At 39.3% G+C, this 20,744-nt stretch overlaps 1 protein-coding gene across 1 annotated transcript; it reads right to left on the bottom strand.

Moving 5' to 3' along the window:
* Window positions 1-12,104: 12,104 nt before the first annotated feature.
* LOC145876872 (uncharacterized) lies at window positions 12,105-16,398 on the bottom strand. The gene is made up of 2 exons (XM_082972211.1): window positions 15,702-16,398; window positions 12,105-13,466 (listed from the first exon to the last, which is right to left on the bottom strand). Exons 1-2 carry the CDS (start codon window positions 16,078-16,080, stop codon window positions 12,850-12,852), a joined length of 996 nt encoding a protein of 331 aa, XP_082828337.1. The 5' UTR covers window positions 16,081-16,398; the 3' UTR covers window positions 12,105-12,849.
* Window positions 16,399-20,744: the final 4,346 nt, after the last annotated feature.

Below are 20,744 nucleotides of genomic sequence, written 5' to 3'. Positions count from 1 at the left end.
TTGAATCTCTTCCCACAGTCAGAGCAGCAGTGAGTTCTCTTCCCTGTGGATCTCTGCGGGTGTTTCTTGAGGTGTTCTGATCTGGAGAGACTCTTCTCTGCCTCGTCAGCATCATGAGGTTGTTGAGGCTCCCCAGAGGATCCACGATAGTCACGTCTCTCTCCTGTGTGAACAACAAAGTCAGACAGATGGTTAAAGGCCCACAACAGCAGAAATCCACTATTTATTTGAGGTAAAGGGTGATGTCCAGAGCGTACCCATGAAACTGTACAACAATTGTCATCTGTTAAATTTGAAAATTAAGACAGTCAAGATAGCAACAATAGTCATATTTTGTCTTGTTTTCACATTAGTAGTAACATCGATGATTGTAGGCTAGAAATAAGTTATTCATGTTGTTGAAACTCTAAGCAGTGTGCCAGACAACTTTTGGTCTCCAATATAGGCCCCTTTCTGTATTTGCTAAAATTGCAGCACGAGGGCAATTTGATTGCAGAAACTCCTCCCTGCTAATGAGGAAACTACTGGTTATGGATGTAGTATATCTGGTAATGAGGAAACCACTAGTTATGGATGTAGTATATCTGCTAATGAGGAAACTACTGGTTATGGATGTAGTATATCTGGTAATGAGGAAACCACTAGTTATGGATGTAGTATATCTGGTAATGAGGAGACCACTAGTTATGGATGTAGTATATCTGGTAATGAGGAAACCACTAGTTATGGATGTAGTATATCTGGTAATGAGGAAACCACTAGTTATGGATGTAGTATATCTGGTAATGAGGAAACCACTAGTTATGGATGTAGTATATCTGGTAATGAGGAAACCACTAGTTATGGATGTAGTATATCTGCTAATGAGGAAACCACTAGTTATGGATGTAGTATATCTGCTAATGAGGAAACCACTAGTTATGGATGTAGTATATCTGCTAATGAGGAAACCACTAGTTATGGATGTAGTATATCTGGTAATGAGGAAACCACTAGTTATGGATGTAGTATATCTGGTAATGAGGAAACCACTAGTTATGGATGTAGTATATCTGGTAATGAGGAAACCACTAGTTATGGATGTAGTATATCTGGTAATGAGGAAACCACTAGTTATGGATGTAGTATATCTGGTAATGAGGAAACCACTAGTTATGGATGTAGAATATCTGCTAATGAGGAAACCACTAGTTATGGATGTAGTATATCTGGTAATGAGGAAACCACTAGTTATGGATGTAGTATATCTGGTAATGAGGAAACCACTAGTTATGGATGTAGTATATCTGGTAATGAGGAAACCACTAGTTATGGATGTAGTATATCTGCTAATGAGGAAACCACTAGTTATGGATGTAGTATATCTGGTAATGAGGAAACCACTAGTTATGGATGTAGTATATCTGGTAATGAGGAAACCACTAGTTATGGATGTAGTATATCTGGTAATGAGGAAACCACTAGTTATGGATGTAGTATATCTGCTAATGAGGAAACCACTAGTTATGGATGTAGTATATCTGGTAATGAGGAAACCACTAGTTATGGATGTAGTATATCTGGTAATGAGGAAACCACTAGTTATGGATGTAGTATATCTGGTAATGAAGAAACCACTAGTTATGGATGTAGTATATCTGGTAATGAGGAAACCACTAGTTATGGATGTAGTATATCTGCTAATGAGGAAACCACTAGTTATGGATGTAGTATATCTGCTAATGAGGAAACCACTAGTTATGGATGTAGTATATCTGGTAATGAGGAAACCACTAGTTATGGATGTAGTATATCTGCTAATGAGGAAACCACTAGTTATGGATGTAGTATATCTGGTAATGAGGAAACCACTAGTTATGGATGTAGTATATCTGCTAATGAGCAAACCACTAGTTATGGATGTAGTATATCTGCTAATGAGGAAACCACTAGTTATGGATGTAGTATATCTGGTAATGAGGAAACCGATAGTTATGGATGTAGTATATCTGGTAATGAGGAAACCACTAGTTATGGATGTAGTATATCTGCTAATGAGGAAACCACTAGTTATGGATGTAGTATATCTGGTAATGAGGAAACCACTAATTATGTATGTAGTATATCTGGTAATGAGGAAACCACTAGTTATGGATGTAGTATATCTGCTAATGAGGAAACCACTAGTTATGGATGTAGTATATCTGCTAATGAGGAAACCACTAGTTATGGATGTAGTATATCTGGTAATGAGGAAACCACTAGTTATGGATGTAGTATATCTGGTAATGAGGAAACCACTAGTTATGGATGTAGTATATCTGGTAATGAGGAAACCACTAGTTATGGATGTAGTATATCTGGTAATGAGGAAACCACTAGTTATGGATGTAGTATATCTGGTAATGAGGAAACCACTAGTTATGGATGTAGTATATCTGCTAATGAGGAAACCACTAGTTATGGATGTAGTATATCTGCTAATGAGGAAACCACTAGTTATGGATGTAGTATATCTGGTAATGAGGAAACCACTAGTTATGGATGTAGTATATCTGGTAATGAGGAAACCACTAGTTATGGATGTAGTATATCTGGTAATGAGGAAACCACTAGTTATGGATGTAGTATATCTGGTAATGAGGAAACCACTAGTTATGGATGTAGTATATCTGGTAATGAGGAAACCACTAGTTATGGATGTAGTATATCTGCTAATGAGGAAACCACTAGTTATGGATGTAGTATATCTGGTAATGAGGAAACCACTAGTTATGGATGTAGTATATCTGCTAATGAGGAAACCACTAGTTATGGATGTAGTATATCTGCTAATGAGGAAACCACTAGTTATGGATGTAGTATATCTGCTAATGAGGAAACCACTAGTTATGGATGTAGTATATCTGGTAATGAGGAAACCACTAGTTATGGATGTAGTATATCTGGTAATGAGGAAACCACTAGTTATGGATGTAGTATATCTGGTAATGAGGAAACCACTAGTTATGGATGTAGTATATCTGCTAATGAGGAAACCACTAGTTATGGATGTAGTATATCTGGTAATGAGGAAACCACTAGTTATGGATGTAGTATATCTGGTAATGAGGAAACCACTAGTTATGGATGTAGTATATCTGGTAATGAGGAAACCACTAGTTATGGATGTAGTATACCTGGTAATGAGGAAACCACTAGTTATGGATGTAGTATATCTGGTAATGAGGAAACCACTAGTTATGGATGTAGTATATCTGGTAATGAGGAAACCACTAGTTATGGATGTAGTATATCTGGTAATGAGGAAACCACTAGTTATGGATGTAGTATATCTGCTAATGAGGAAACCACTAGTTATGGATGTAGTATATCTGGTAATGAGGAAACCACTAGTTATGGATGTAGTATATCTGGTAATGAGGAAACCGATAGTTACGGATGTAGTATATCTGGTAATGAGGAAACCACTAGTTATGGATGTAGTATATCTGGTAATGAGTAAACCACTAGTTATGGATGTAGTATATCTGCTAATGAGGAAACCACTAGTTATGGATGTAGTATATCTGGTAATGAGGAAACCACTAGTTATGGATGTAGTATATCTGGTAATGAGGAAACCACTAGTTATGGATGTAGTATATCTGGTAATGAGGAAACCACTAGTTATGGATGTAGTATATCTGCTAATGAGCAAACCACTAGTTATGGATGTAGTATATCTGCTAATGAGGAAACCACTAGTTATGGATGTAGTATATCTGGTAATGAGGAAACCGATAGTTATGGATGTAGTATATCTGGTAATGAGGAAACCACTAGTTATGGATGTAGTATATCTGCTAATGAGGAAACCACTAGTTATGGATCTAGTATATCTGGTAATGAGGAAACCACTAGTTATGTATGTAGTATATCTGGTAATGAGGAAACCACTAGTTATGGATGTAGTATATCTGCTAATGAGGAAACCACTAGTTATGGATGTAGTATATCTGCTAATGAGGAAACCACTAGTTATGGATGTAGTATATCTGGTAATGAGGAAACCACTAGTTATGGATGTAGTATATCTGGTCATGAGGAAACCACTAGTTATGGATGTAGTATATCTGCTAATGAGGAAACCACTAGTTATGGATGTAGTATATCTGGTAATGAGGAAACCACTAGTTATGGATGTAGTATATCTGGTAATGAGGAAACCACTAGTTATGGATGTAGTATATCTGCCTGGAGCAAAAATGGTGAGAAAAGATTTTAGTTTTTCACAATGTATTCTGAATGTGAATGGGGGAAATTCAGGGGAGTAACCTCCATTTCCAGGAAGATATTAGATTATGAGTTCATTTCACACTACCTTGGATTATAATTGTAAGGCTTGTTTGAATGTCCTGCTTAATATAATGTTTGTGTCATCATCACAAATCAACCACTTTGTACTTAAAAAACACTTCAACCAGTAAAATGCTCTTTGGCTTTTCCATCAGCCTGACAATGAGGGTTTGTACAGTGTTTGCCAAATTGGCCTATAACTTCAACTAACAACAAACATACCTATGTAATGAACGAAGAAGCACTTTGGTTGTTGTTGCATGACATACATAGTGTCCTCTAGGACCTATAACAATAACATAGACCTACTGTAGGACCCATAACTTCACCTAACAACAACATAGTCCTACTGTAGGGCCCATAACTTCACCTAACAATAACATAGACCTACTGTAGGACCCATAACTTCACCTAACAATAACATAGACCTACTGTAGGACCCATAACTTCACCTAACAATAACGTAGACCTACTGTAGGACCCATAACTTCACCTAACAACAACATAGACCTAGGACTATAAATAATTTAATATTTTAGGTGAAACATGGAAACTAAAATGTCTTTGTCATGACATTTCATAACCTGATCACCAGATAATTTTGTGAATAATCCCACTAGGCTACTCTGTAATGTGTTGTCATTCTAAATGTCCTGAATATAGGAAAATAGCTCTGTGTGTTGTACAATAGCCTATCCATCAAGGAACATTTCTCTACACATTGAGCAAAGTAGGGATGTTGGATCCAACGTGGAGCGTATCTCTGTGTCCAGACAGACTAATGAGACCCTACAGTAAATCAAGCAGACAATAACACATTATAAACATCCATTTGTTAGGGATGTTGGATCCAACGTGGAGCACGGCATAACTGTCTTTACCAGAGTAATGAATGAAGAAGCACTTTGGTTGTTGTTGCATGTCCTGATGTTTGTCATGTGACTGTCATTCAGAAAATGATTTCCTGGATCAGCTGATGATAGTTGAACATGTGACTGTAACTAAACAGCTACAGTATTAAGAATGATGTGTAATTATTGAAGAACGACGTTAATGACAGTATCCATTTGGGTGTTGTCAATAAAGTTAAGGTGACTCTCGGTTAGAACCATTGGATTTAGCAAACTCTGAAATGATTTAGGATTTCTGTGCCCATGAAAACTGTTTTTCCAGCGTAACATAAGGAGACACTAAGTGTTACGTAGTTAGAGAGCATTTCAGAGATCTGAATACAAACAACTGTCCTAACAGGACAATAACCTAAACCACAAGGCCAAATCTACACTGGAGGAGCTTACCAAGATGACATTGAATGTTCCTGAGTGGCCTAGTTACAGTTTGGACTTAAATCGTCTTGAAAGTCTATAGCAAGACTTGAAAATGGCTTTCTAGCAATGATCAACAACATACTTGACAGAACAGGAAGGATTTTAAAAAGAATAATGAATATTCACATGAAGATCAGCCTCCTATTGGATGACATCACGACTTCCCATCAAGCCAACTCCTTGGAGGCCTTACTATGACATCACTCACTCCTTCTAGTTTGCAGTTGTTAAAAAAACACTATTTTGCTCAAAACATGTATTTGTTTCCCTTTAGTGTGTTTATACTTTACTGTATTTATATATCACTTTTCAACAGGAAAAGTTTAAAAATCCCTGGAGGACTTCATGGACAATTCATACAGTACAAAAACATATTTGAGTGTAGAATGCCCTTTTAAAAATCACACATTAGTTCAACAACTGCAGAGTTTGTGTCCCTGTTTTATTAGATAGTACTCACTGTATTTACTGGTGTTAACCAGATCAATGTCCCTGTTTTATTAGATAGTACTCACTGTATTTACTGGTGTTAATCAGATCAATGTCCCTGTTTTATTAGATAGTACTCACTGTATTTACTGGTGTTAATCAGATCAATGTCCCTGTTTTATTAGATAGTACTCACTGTATTTACTGGTGTTAATCAGATCAATGTCCCTGTTTTATTAGATAGTACTCACTGTATTTACTGGTGTTAATCAGATCAATGTCCCTGTTTTATTAGATAGTACTCACTGTATTTACTGGTGTTAATCAGATCAATGTCCCTGTTTTATTAGATAGTACTCACTGTATTTACTGGTGTTAATCAGATCAATGTCCCTGTTTTATTAGATAGTACTCACTGTATTTACTGGTGTTAATCAGATCAATGTCCCTGTTTTATTAGATAGTACTCACTGTATTTACTGGTGTTAATCAGATCAATGTCCCTGTTTTATTAGATAGTACTCACTGTATTTACTGGTGTTAATCAGATCAATGTCCCTGTTTTATTAGATAGTACTCACTGTATTTACTGGTGTTAATCAGATCAATGTCCCTGTTTTATTAGATAGTACTCACTGTATTTACTGGTGTTAATCAGATCAATGTCCCTGTTTTATTAGATAGTACTCACTGTATTTACTGGTGTTAATCAGTTCTCCAGTCTTCTCTTCTTCGTCCTCCTCTAATGTGACAGTAATCTCCCCCTCTTCATCCTTCATTCCAAAAACGTCTTCATCTTCTTTCACTTCATCCTCCACTCCAAAAACTGCATCATCCTCCTCTTTCACTCTGAACGCGTCTTCCTCTTCTTTCTCTGTAACGCCTTTCTCTTCTTCTTTCACTGTAACAGCCTCATCCTCTACTTGTTTTTGAATTGTAACAGCCTCCTCTTCCTCCTCTTTCACCAGAGCTTCTTTCTCCGTCCAGCAGACCTCCTCTTCTTTATCAGGAGGAGAGTAGCTTAGTGAACTTATGGTCGGGGATAATAGCTAGTTAGCATTAGCGACTAGTGCTAACTTAACCAGCCAGCTAGTTGACTTACAACGTAAATATTACATAAAATGGAGTACTATGTTTAAATCACAGTGGCGATTAAACCACGAAATTGTCTAAAGAACTTGAATGTTCCGACTTTGTCGGCTAGCGAGCTACCGAGGTGGCTGCAGTTGTTGAAGAGTTCCGTCCACTAGATTATACGTCACACTAGAAACATCGCCTGAAAGACACATATCGCCATCTGCTGTCTGGAGGGAGGAAACGCAGTTGAGGAGGGAAAACTATTTTTATTCTTCATTGAATTATAATATTATAAAGCAGTTTAGGGAAACGTTTTTTTCCTCTCCATTAAATATGAATATTATATCAACACGTATAAAGAGCAACAAGTGTTGTTTGATTAGTTCAGATTTTTTCTGAGAATTTAAAACAAACTCTACATCTACTCCACATCTGTATTTCTGATTCGGTCAAATAACTAGATATCAAAATAAGCACCTAGTTATTGATATCCTTGATAAAGATGAGCAAAAATTACTGTATAAAATAAATAAATAAACTTTACCCACTACCAGGATATTTTAGCCCAAAACCTGGTTACCTCTCTGCTAGGAGGCTGAGACTTGGCCATAAGTGGATCTTCCAGCAAGACACATCAACATCCACAAAGAAATGGTTAATTGGGCACAAAATCAACATTTTCAATGGCCATCTCAGTCTTCGGACTTGAACTCCATTGAAAACCTGTGGTTTGAATTGATCAGGGCAGTCCATAAGACAGACTAAATTAAACAAAGACCTGGAGAGATTCTGTATGGAGGAAGGGTCTAAGATCCCACCCAATGTGCTCTCTAATCTCATAAAACATTTCAGTGTTGTTATCCTCCCAAGGGGAGGGTGCTGGAGTATTGAAAACATGGGAGGCAATAATTCAGACCCCTACCTTTTGAGAATTACATTTTAAACTAAATCTCTTTCTCTGAGCAATTGTATTAGTATAAAATAATATAATTTCCTTTTTTTGTGTTGGTGTAACAATACATCATGTAGATGTATATAATGAACAGACTAGGTCTATACTGCTCCTACATGGTGTAACAATACATCATGTAGATGTATATAATGAACAGACTTGGTCTATACTGCTCCTACATGGTGTAACAATACATAATGTAGAAGTATATAATGAACAGACTAGGTTCTATCCTATTCTACTGTATCTGTCTATGTATTACTCATCACATATGTATATACTGTATTCTATCCTATTCTACTGTATCTGTCTATGTATTACTCATCTCATATGTATATACTGTATTCTATCCTATTCTACTGTATCTGTCTATGTATTACTCATCTCATATGTATATACTGTATTCTATCCTATTCTACTGTATCTGTCTATGTATTACTCATCTCATATGTATATACTGTATTCTATACTATTCTACTGTATTTTAGTCTATGCCACTCTGACATTGCTCGCCCAAATATTTATATATTCTTAATTCCATTCCTTTACTTTAGATGTGTGTATTTGTTGTGAAGTTGTTACATATTATTGCACTGTTGTCCTTGAGTGGTCCAGCCAGAGCCCGGACTTGAACCCGATCAAACATCTCTGGAGAGACCTGAAAATAGTTGTGCAGCGATGCTCCCCATCCAACCTGACAGAGCTTGAGAGGATCTGCAGAGAAGAATGGGAGAAACTCCCCAAATACAGTTGTGCCAAGCTTCTAGCGTCATACCCAAGAAGACTCAAGGCTGTAATCGCTGCCAAAGGTGTTTCAACAAAGTACTGAGTTAAGGGTCTGAAACTTCCATGATTAGTAAGAATTAGGGTAGATTTATAGGACTATTGTTTTTATGATTCATACATACTTTCCTAACCCTAAAATGTACCTAAATAATCTACAAGATCAGAGTATTTTTAAATCTACCAGTTGGTGTTGAAACAGAGACGAATGATGACTTTCTTGAATTGATCCCTAGTTTCTGACTCCGTGTATTCTATTGAGTCCGTCAACAAAATGAGAATGAAAAGGTATTTAAAGGCACAACATTCTAATTAAAGGTATTACCGTATTTAAAAGAATGGCTTAAGATGAAATGTACTCTAAACCCTATTGAATGAAAACTCCATGACAAAATCTGTTGGCCAACAACTGTGAGGGTTTTCAGCCAGGTATCAACACATGCAGAGTGTGAGTAAGCAAGACATACATTCCTAAATGGGGATCGGCCCCAGTCTCCTGGTAAAACACCAGAACCCTCCCCCTACAGCATTTATGTTCATTTTGAGAAAGTAGCACTACAGTCTCCAGGTAAAAAACTACTTTTGGGTAAAAATAGACGCGACACCTGTCTATGAATTTGAGAGGTTACATTGATGCTCCAGATACTCAACTAGTCTAAAGCAGACCAGTTTTATTGCTTCTTTAATCATAACAACAGTTTTCAGCTGTGCTAACATAATTGCAAAAGGGTTTTCTAATGATCAATTAGCCTTTTAAAATGATAAACTTGGATTAACTAACACAACGTGCCATAGGAACACAGGAGTGATGGTTGCTGATAATGGGCCTCTGTACGCCTATGTAGATATTCCATTAATAATCATCTGTTTCCAGCTACAATAGTCATTTACAACATTAACAATGTCTACACTGTATTTCAGATCAATTTGATGTTATTTTAATGGACAAAAAATTGCTTTCTTTTAAAAACAAGGTTATTTCTAAGTGACCCCAAACTGTTGAACGGTAGTGTACATCTACATCCTCCCATGTTGCTGAACCACTGATCAATAACTCCCTATTACAGGAAAAAACACTATTTCCATTGGTTGTTAGTACTGTACTGACCTCTCGTCCTCTGTCTCTCTCTTACTCTGCCTTGTGTATTTATCTTCAAAATATTCTTATAGTCCCAACATAGAACCAAATAGACTTCCCAAAAATAATATGGCATTTACTTTATTTCACATTTATTTAATCAGATATGTCAATTGAGAACCAATACGCATTTACAATGACAATCTGAATGAAGAAATACTAATATCAATCTATTTAATAATTAACATGTTTGAAATATCCCAATGATATAGTGAACAACATTTAGGGGTTTACACCTGCATTCAATCAATCTTAAGTTCATAATCAAAACATTTTTTTTTACTCTTTTAATCTGATTTTCGACATGATCATGTCTTGAGCTGGAAAAAACATGTAGACCTATTTTTCAGTATGATTTCATTCATACAATATTATTTAATGTAGAATGAACAAAAACACAATTTCTCAATGAAAAACATAAGTCAGAACACAGCCTCTCTATTCTCTCATGTGATTTCAGGTCCTCTGACTGGGAAAATGTCTTTCCACAATGAGAGCAGTGGTATGTCTTCTTCTCCTGTGTATTAGTATGTTGGAAAGGCTTTTCTCCTGTGTGTGTTCTCTCATGCTCCTTCAGGCTCCCTAACTGGGTGCAACTCTTTCCACAATGGGAACATTGGAAAGGCTTTTCTCCTGTGTGTGTCCTCTCATGCCTTTCCACGCTCCCTAACCACCTAAAACAATTTCCGCACAAGGAGCAGGTGTAAGGCTTCTCTCCAGTGTGTATTCTCTTATGTGCTCTCAGGCTCCCTAACTGAGTAAAACTCTTTCCACACTGGGAGCAGTGATGTCGTCCTGCTGGTTTGGACATCTCAGGGTCTGGTTCCTCTGAAGAACTCTTCCTGCTGTCAGAAGGAGAGTCTGGTCTCTCTCCTGTCAAAGACAAACAGATTATATAATTAATTAAACAGAGACCTGAATGAAACATGATAAAACTTCCTATGATGTTTAATCTCGACTAGATCCCTCAATCACCTGAAGTCAGTTTTCACAAGTATTATTAAACCCACTTCAAAATGCAGGTCTCTGTGTGCTTCTTAGGATGTCCAGGCAGGTGATTCACTTCTAACCGAAGTCTTGCAGGTGTTTACATGGTTTTCACATCTGCCAGATCATCGAAAAATCAAATTTCAGTACGAGTGTATATATATATATATATATTTTTTTTTTTTGGTACTTTTACACCTTTTTCTCACCAATTTCATGATATCCAATTGCAACTCCCCTACGGACTCCGGGGAGAGGCGAAGGTCGAGCCATGTGTCCTCTGAAACACGACCCTGCCAAGCCGCACTGCACATCTTGACACACTGCTCGTTTAACCCGGAAGACAGCCACACCAATGTGTCGGAGGAAACACTGTCCAGCTGGCGACCGAAGTCAGCGTGCATGCTGACCACCACAAGGAGTCGCTAGAGCACAATGGGACAAGGACGTCCCGGCCAGCCAAACCCTCCAAACCCTCCCCAAACATAACGCTTTGTATTCAGGATATAAAGTTTGTTTCTTTGCCACATTCTTTTGTAGTATTACTTTAGTGCCAACAGCCTCTCTATTCTCTCATGTGATTTCAGGTCCTCTGACTGGGAATGCTTCCTTCTTTTCACTCTGTCATTTAGGTTAGTATTGTGGAGTAACTACAATGTTGCTGATCCATCCGCAGTTTTCTCATATCACAATCATTAAACACTAACTATTTTAAAGTCACCATTGGCCTCATGGTGAAATCCCTGAGCGGTTTCCTTCCTCTCCAGCAACTGAGTTAGTGACTGGGTATATTGATACACCATCTAAAGTGTAATTAATAACTTCACCATGCTCAAAGGGATATTCAATGTCTGCTTTTTTTTACCCATCCACCAATACATGCCCTTCTTTGCGAGGCGTTGGAAAACCTCCCTGGTCTTTGTGGTTGAATCTGTGTTTGAAATTCACTGCTCAACTGAGAGACAATACAGATAATTGTATGTGTGGGGAACAGAGATGAGGTATTCATTCAAATATCATGTTAAACACTATTATTGCACACAGTGAGTCCATGCAACTTATGTGACTTGTTAAGCAAAATCTTTACTCCTGAACTTATTTAGGCTTTTAATTAAATGTGTAAACATTTCCAAAAACATAATTCCACTTTGACATTATGGGGTATTGAATCCATTTAACCCCAGTATCTCTACTTGCACATTCATCTTCTGCACATCCTACCATTCCAGTGTTTAATTGCTATATTGTAATTACTTCGCCACCATGGCCTATTTATTGCCTAACCTCTCTTATCCTACCTCATTTACACATGCTGTATATAGATTTTTCTACTGTATAATTGATTGTATGTTTGTTTTACTCCATGTGTAACTCTGTGTTGTTGTATGTGTCGAATTGCTATGCTTTATCTTGGCCAGGTCGCAGTTGCAAATGAGAACTTGTTCTCAACTGGCCTACCTGGTTAAATAAAGGTGAAATAAAAATAAATAAAAATATTTTTTAAATTTAGGCTGTAACACAACGAAATGTGGGACAAGTCAAGGGGTGTGAATACTTTCTGAAGGCACTGTATATATAAAACTCCCCCCACACAGCAATCTAATAGCATCAGTAAAATCTGTTGAAATTAAACCACAGATAAATATACCTAACATAGTACATCTATTAAACAATTCATCACAACACATACATCAGAAATAGTTACACATTATAGAGATCCATTCATGGATGTACAGGTCTGTTGGATAAACGTTCAGAAATGTCCACTGCTGATTTTTTCCAGGCGTCCATAGCGGACACCCTGGCCCTATGAATCCTGGCCGTGGACAAATTCTCAGTCAGAAACACAAGTCAGAACACAGCCTCTCTATTCTCTCGTGTGATTTCAGGTCCTCTGACTGGGAAAATGTCTTTTCACAATGAGAGCAGTGGTATGTCTTCTCCTCCTGTGTATTAGTATGTTGGAAAGGCTTTTCTCCTGTGTGTTTTCTCGCATGCTTTTTCAGACTCCCCGACCACCTAAAACTCTTTTCACACTGGGAACATTGGAAAGGCTTTTCTCCTGTGTGTATTCTCTCATGCGTTTTCAGGCTCACTAACCACCTAAAACTGTTTCCACAGTGAGAACAGTGATAAGGTTTCTCTCCCGTGTGTATTCTCTCATGCTTTTTCAGGACCCATAACCACCTAAAACTCTTTCCACAGTGGGAACAGTGATAAGGCTTCTCTCCCGTGTGTGTTCTCTCATGCCCAACCAGGGCTCCTAACTGAGTAAAATTCTTTCCACAGTGGGAACAGTGGTAGGGCTTTTCTCCTGTATGTGTTCTCTCATGCATTTTCAGGCTCCCTAACCACCTAAAACTCTTTCCACAGTGGGAGCAGTGGTGTTGGTTAGGTGTCTCTGGGTCTGTTTCCCCTGAGGAACTCTTCCTGCTGTCAGAGTCTGGTCTCTCTCCTGCAAAAGACAAACAGAGTATCTAGTTAAACAGAGAGACCTGAATGAAACCTGCATTAAATAAAAATGTCTTCCTATGAGGTTTAATCTAGACTAGATCCCTCAATACCCTGAGGTCAGTTTTCACAACATTACATCATTAATAATAAACTTGGTGACGGTGAGATTTAAAAACAAATGATGAAGAGCTCCAAATCTAATCTCTCAGGGAATGTCATGTTTATAGGCTGATCAGAGCTCTATAATAATACATAATGTCATGTTTATAGGCTGATCAGAGCTCTATAATAATAGATAATGTCATGTTTATAGGCTGAGCAGAGCTCTATAATAATAGATAATGTCATGTTTATAGGCTGAGCAGAGCTCTATAATAATAGATAATGTCATGTTTATAGGCTGAGCAGAGCTCTATAATAATAGATAATGTCATGTTTATAGGCTGAGCAGAGCTCTATAATAATAGATCATGTCATGTTTATAGGCTGAACAGAGCTCTATAATAATAGATAATGTCATGTTTATAGGCTGATCAGAGCTCTATAATAATAGATAATGTCATGTTTATAGGCTGAACAGAGCTCTATAATAATAGATAATGTCATGTTATAGGCTGAACAGAGCTCTATAATAATAGATAATGTCATGTTATAGGCTGATCAGAGCTCTATAATAATAGATAATGTCATGTTATAGGCTGATCAGAGCTCTATAATAATAGATAATGTCATGTTATAGGCTGATCAGAGCTCTATAATAATAGATCATGTTTATAGGCTGATCAGAGCTCTATAATAATAGATAATGTCATGTTTATAGGCTGAACAGAGCTCTATAATAATAGATAATGTCATGTTTATAGGCTGATCAGAGCTCTATAATAATAGATAATGTCATGTTTATAGGCTGATCAGAGCTCTATAATAATAGATCATGTTTATAGGCTGATCAGAGCTCTATAATAATAGATATTACTATTCCAGTCAGTGTTATAGGCTGCAGTTGATCCATTGTTAATAACGTTTTGTTGGTGTCCCACTTCATCTCTAAAGTAATAATGGACATTACTATCTCTCTAAATTATATGTTTTTGTTTAGCCACACCTTTCCTTCAAAATTGTTATTTTGAAGACTTACAAACTGTCCTTTTGCTATTATGTTCAGTCTCCCCAAAACACTTGTCCTTTTGCTAATATGTTCAGTCTCCCCATAACACGTGTCCATTTCATTTCAATAATGCTTCTTATTGTAACGGGCGTCGTATAGAGGGGACCAAAACGCAGCGTGTTGAGTGTTCATTATTATATTTATTTACTCAAAACACTAATGACAAAATAACAAAAGGAAATTATCAACTTACAGTTCTGTCAGGTACAGAGACTAAACAGAATGCAACTGCCCACAAAAACCCAGGAAGAAAAACCCCTACTTAAATATGATCTCCAATCAGAGGCAACGAGGACCAGCTGCCTCCAATTGGAGATCAACCCTCCCAAAAAACATAGAAATAGAAAACCTAGAACTAACACATAGAAATAGAAAACATAGAAAAACACAAAACACCGCCTGTCAAACCCTGACCTACTCTACCATAGAAAATAACCAGTTACTATGGTCAGGACGTGACACTTATTTTATGTATTTCTCCAACATTATTTAGAAATCTGCTTTTTGCGGGTATACACACTCTACGCAAGGCCTACAATGGACACACGTCAAAAATTTCATTTATAACATGTTTGCCATTCTGTGAGACAATTAAGTTGTGATTTTGTGGTGGGGGGACTCTGATGGTATACACATGTTACAGTTAAGTAATAAGGCCAGAGGAAGTGTGGTATATGGCCAATATAGCACGGTTAAAGACTGTTCTTAAGCACGACTCAACACAGAGTGCCCGGATACAGAACTTAGCCGTGGTATATTGGCCATCTATCACAAACCCCTGAGGTGTCTTATTGCTATTATAAACATGTTACCAACATAATTAGAACAGTAAAAATACATGACATACCCGTGGTATACGGCCTGATATACCACGGCTGTCAGCCAATCAGCATTCAGGGCTTTAATCATCCATTTTAAAATGTAGCTTTAACATTATATTATAACATGAATTCCTATAGTACAGAACAACATCTTCAAGTATAGAATTTCAGTAGCATGCTGCTTTAAAACAACACGTTCGTTCAAAACCTTTGGAGAGTTAGAGCCCGTTTTTAAGACAGTACTTACTGATGGTAATCAGATCTCCTGACTCCTCTGTCAATATGACCGTTATCTCTCCCTCTTTCTCCTCCTTCACTCCAAAAACTACATCCTCCTCTTTCTCTTCCTCCTCTTCTTTTACTGTAACATCCTCCTCTTTCTCTTCCTCCTCTTCTTTTACAGTAACATCTTCCTCCTCTTTCACTCTGAACGTGTCTTCCTCTTCTTTCACTGAAACGTCTTTCTCTTCTTCTTTCACAGTAACAGTCTCACCCTCTACTTCTTGTTTTACTGTGACATCCTCCTCTTCCTTCTCCTCTTTCACGACAATGTTCAGCCCCAGAGCTTCTTTCTCCCTCCAGCAGACCTCTTCTTTAACAGGAGGGGAGTAGTTTAGGGAGCTCATGTTCAGACCTCTTCTTTAGCAGGCGAGGAATACATCAGTGAGTTCATGGTCGGGGATGTTAGCTAGCTAGCTAGTTAGCATGAGCGACTAGTTTAGTGCTAGGCTAACTTATCAAGCCAGCTAGTTGACTAACAATGTACCTATAACATTTAAATGGTGTCTATTAACTAGATGTCAGAAGTATATTTAAAACACAGAGGCAAATATGCACAGAAACAGTCTAAATGTTTCGGCTGTAGGCTACCAAGGTGGCTGACTCGTTGTTGTTGATCCGTTCCGTCCACTAGATTATACGTCACGCTGCAGCATCGCCTTAAAGACGCACATCGCCGTCTGCGGACTGGAGGGAAACGCAGTTAAGATACTTTTTTATTTGCATACAAATGTATTTTTATTCCTTTCATTAAATAATAATATTATATTGAGACGTTCAAATAGAGCAGTGCATATTTAAGGCAGTTTCATATTCATTCATTTAAAGAAACCCACTGGTCACACTGGTTGAATTATCTGTCAAACTAGGAACTCTGCAGCCTAGTTGAACAGGGATCTATGTTCTATGAACGCTGCTGGGAGCAAACTGGAGAATAGCTAGAGGAAAACAAACCTAACGGCATCCCCAGTCCCTGGTATATCATCAGACTGTACAAACCTAACTACATCCCCAGTCCCTGGTATATCATCAGACTGTACAAACCTAAATACATCCCCAGTCCCTGGTATATCATCAGACTGTACAAACCTAACTACATCCCCAGTCCCTGGTATATCACCAGACTGTACAAACCTAACTACATCCCCAGTCCCTGGTATATCACCAGACTGTACAAACCTAACTGCATCCCCAGTCCCTGGTATATCATCAGACTGTACAAACCTAACTACATCCCCAGTCCCTGGTATATCACCAGACTGTACAAACCTAACTGCATCCCCAGTCCCTGGTATATCACCAGACTGTACAAACCTAACTGCATCCCCAGTCCCTGGTATATCATCAGACTGCATACAAACCTAACTGCATCCCCAGTCCCTGGTATATCACCAGACTACATACAAACCTAACTACATCCCCAGTCCCTGGTATATCACCAGACTGTACAAACCTAACTACATCCCCAGTCCCTGGTATATCACCAGACTGTACAAACCTAACTACATCCCCAGTCCCTGGTATATCACCAGACTGTACAAACCTAACTACATCCCCAGTCCCTGGTATATCACCAGACTGTACAAACCTAACTGCATCCCCAGTCCCTGGTATATCATCAGACTGTACAAACCTAACTACATCCCCAGTCCCTGGTATATCACCAGACTGTACAAACCTAACTGCATCCCCAGTCCCTGGTATATCACCAGACTGTACAAACCTAACTACATCCCCAGTCCCTGGTATATCACCAGACTACATACAAACCTAACTACATCCCCAGTCCCTGGTATATCACCAGACTGTACAAACCTAACTGCATCCCCAGTCCCTGGTATATCATCAGACTGTACAAACCTAACTTCATCCCCAGTCCCTGGTATATCATCAGACTGTACAAACCTAACTGCATCCCCAGTCCCTGGTATATCACCAGACTGTACAAACCTAACTGCATCCCCAGTCCCTGGTATATCATCAGACTGCATACAAACCTAACTGCATCCCCAGTCCCTGGTATATCATCAGACTGCATACAAACCTAACTGCATCCCCAGTCCCTGGTATATCATCAGACTGCATACAAACCTAACTGCATCCCCAGGCCCTGGTATATCACCAGACTATACAAACCTAACTACATCCCCAGTCCCTGCTATATCACCAGACTGTATACAAACCTAACTGCATCCCCAGTCCCTGGTATATCATCAGACTGCATACAAACCTAACTGCATCCCCAGTCCCTGGTATATCATCAGACTGCATACAAACCTAACTGCATCCCCAGTCCCTGGTATATCATCAGACTGCATACAAACCTAACTGCATCCCCAGGCCCTGGTATATCACCAGACTATACAAACCTAACTACATCCCCAGTCCCTGGTATATCACCAGACTGTACAAACCTAACTGCATCCCCAGTCCCTGGTATATCATCAGACTGTACAAACCTAACTACATCCCCAGTCCCTGGTATATCATCAGACTGTATACAAACCTAACTACATCCCCAGTCCCTGGTATATCATCAGACTGTACAAACCTAACTACATCCCCAGTCCCTGGTATATCATCAGACTGTACAAACCTAACTGCATCCCCAGGCCCTGGTATATCACCAGACTATACAAACCTAACTACATCCCCAGTCCCTGGTATATCACCAGACTACATACAAACCTAACTACATCCCCAGTCCCTGGTATATCACCAGACTGTATACAAACCTAACTGCATCCCCAGTCCCTGGTATATCACCAGACTGTACAAACCTAACTACATCCCCAGTCCCTGGTATATCACCAGACTGCATACAAACCTAACTACATCCCCAGTCCCTGGTATATCACCAGACTACATACAAACCTAACTACATCCCCAGTCCCTGGTATATCATCAGACTACATACAAACCTAACTACATCCCCAGTCCCTGGTATATCATCAGACTACATACAAACCTAACTACATCCCCAGGCCCTGGTATATCACCAGACTACATACAAACCTAACTACATCCCCAGTCCCTGGTATATCACCAGACTGTACAAACCTAACTGCATCCCCAGGCCCTGGTATATCACCAGACTATACAAACCTAACTACATCCCCAGTCCCTGGTATATCACCAGACTACATACAAACCTAACTACATCCCCAGTCCCTGGTATATCACCAGACTGTATACAAACCTAACTGCATCCCCAGTCCCTGGTATATCACCAGACTGTACAAACCTAACTACATCCCCAGTCCCTGGTATATCACCAGACTGCATACAAACCTAACTACATCCCCAGTCCCTGGTATATCACCAGACTGCATACAAACCTAACTACATCCCCAGTCCCTGGTATATCACCAGACTGCATACAAACCTAACTGCATCCCCAGGCCCTGGTATATAACCAGACTGTACAAACCTAACTACATCCCCAGTCCCTGGTATATCACCAGACTACATACAAACCTAACTACATCCCCAGTCCCTGGTATATCACCAGACTACATACAAACCTAACTACATCCCCAGGCCCTGGTATATCACCAGACTGTACAAACCTAACTACATCCCCAGTCCCTGGTATATCACCAGACTGTACAAACCTAACTACATCCCCAGTCCCTGGTATATCACCAGACTGCATACAAACCTAACTACATCCCCAGTCCCTGGTATATCACCAGACTACATACAAACCTAACTACATCCCCAGTCCCTGGTATATCACCAGACTGCATACAAACCTAACTACATCCCCAGTCCATGGTATATCACCAGACTACATACAAACCTAACTACATCCCCAGTCCCTGGTATATCACCAGACTATACAAACCTAACTGCATCCCCAGTCCCTGGTATATCATCAGACTGTACAAACCTAACGGCATCCCCAGTCCCTGGTATATAACCAGACTGTACAAACCTAACTACATCCCCAGTCCCTGGTATATCACCAGACTATACAAACCTAACTACATCCCCAGTCCCTGGTATATCACCAGACTGTACAAACCTAACTGCATCCCCAGTCCCTGGTATATCACCAGACTATACAAACCTAACTACATCCCCAGTCCCTGGTATATCACCAGACTACATACAAACCTAACTGCATCCCCAGTCCCTGGTATATCATCAGACTGTACAAACCTAACGGCATCCCCAGTCCCTGGTATATAACCAGACTGTACAAACCTAACTACATCCCCAGTCCCTGGTATATCACCAGACTATACAAACCTAACTACATCCCCAGTCCCTGGTATATCACCAGACTGTACAAACCTAACTGCATCCCCAGTCCCTGGTATATCACCAGACTGTACAAACCTAACTACATCCCCAGTCCCTGGTATATCACCAGACTGTACAAACCTAACTGCATCCCCAGTCCCTGGTATATCACCAGACTGTACAAACCTAACTACATCCCCAGTCCCTGGTATATCACCAGACTGTACAAACCTAACTGTATCCCCAGGAGGCCGGGAGGGTCGTCAGTGAAATGGGACACACCTGGGCTGGGTGTGTCCCAGGATAAATGCACCTCTTCCCCGTTCATTGAGGAGACTCTCTCCATGCAGACACAGACAGATTTTGGGTGTCTGCGTTGGCACCTTTCAACACCCCTCATTATCACATGTATACACGCGACCACTCACTTACACTACTGACTAAACACACACCATTGTTCATTGTATTTACTTTACTTAAGTTAATAAATATATTTAGTTATTCTTTATCTCCACGTTGTCTCACTGTTTGTTACGGTCTTTGAGCCGGTTCGTGACACTATGGTCAGCGAGCTGGAGCTATTAGCCTAACCAGCGCAGCCAATCAGCACGGCTATGGTCAGCGAGCTGGAGCTATTAGCCTAACCAGCGCAGCCAATCAGCACGGCTATGGTCAGCGAGCTGGAGCTATTAGCCTAACCAGCGCAGCCAATCAGCACGGCTATGGTCAGCGAGCTGGAGCTATTAGCCTAACCAGCGCAGCC

Source organism: Salmo salar, unplaced genomic scaffold, assembly GCF_965601325.2.
Source record: "Salmo salar unplaced genomic scaffold, fSalSal1 ptg000613l, whole genome shotgun sequence".
Taxonomy (NCBI): Eukaryota; Metazoa; Chordata; class Actinopteri; order Salmoniformes; family Salmonidae; genus Salmo; species Salmo salar.
Note: the sequence above shows the minus strand (reverse complement) of the source record. Positions and strands in the feature narration are given on the sequence as shown.

Bases quoted from the DNA above. Each gene is read 5' to 3' on its own strand.
- LOC145876872 (XM_082972211.1), bottom strand. From the start codon at position 16,080: ATGAGCTCCCTAAACTACTCCCCTCCTGTTAAAGAAGAGGTCTGCTGG. The intron at 13,467-15,701 runs GTAAGTACTGTC...TGTCTTTTGCAG, and splicing joins AGGAGATCTGATTACCATCA to GAGAGAGACCAGACTCTGAC.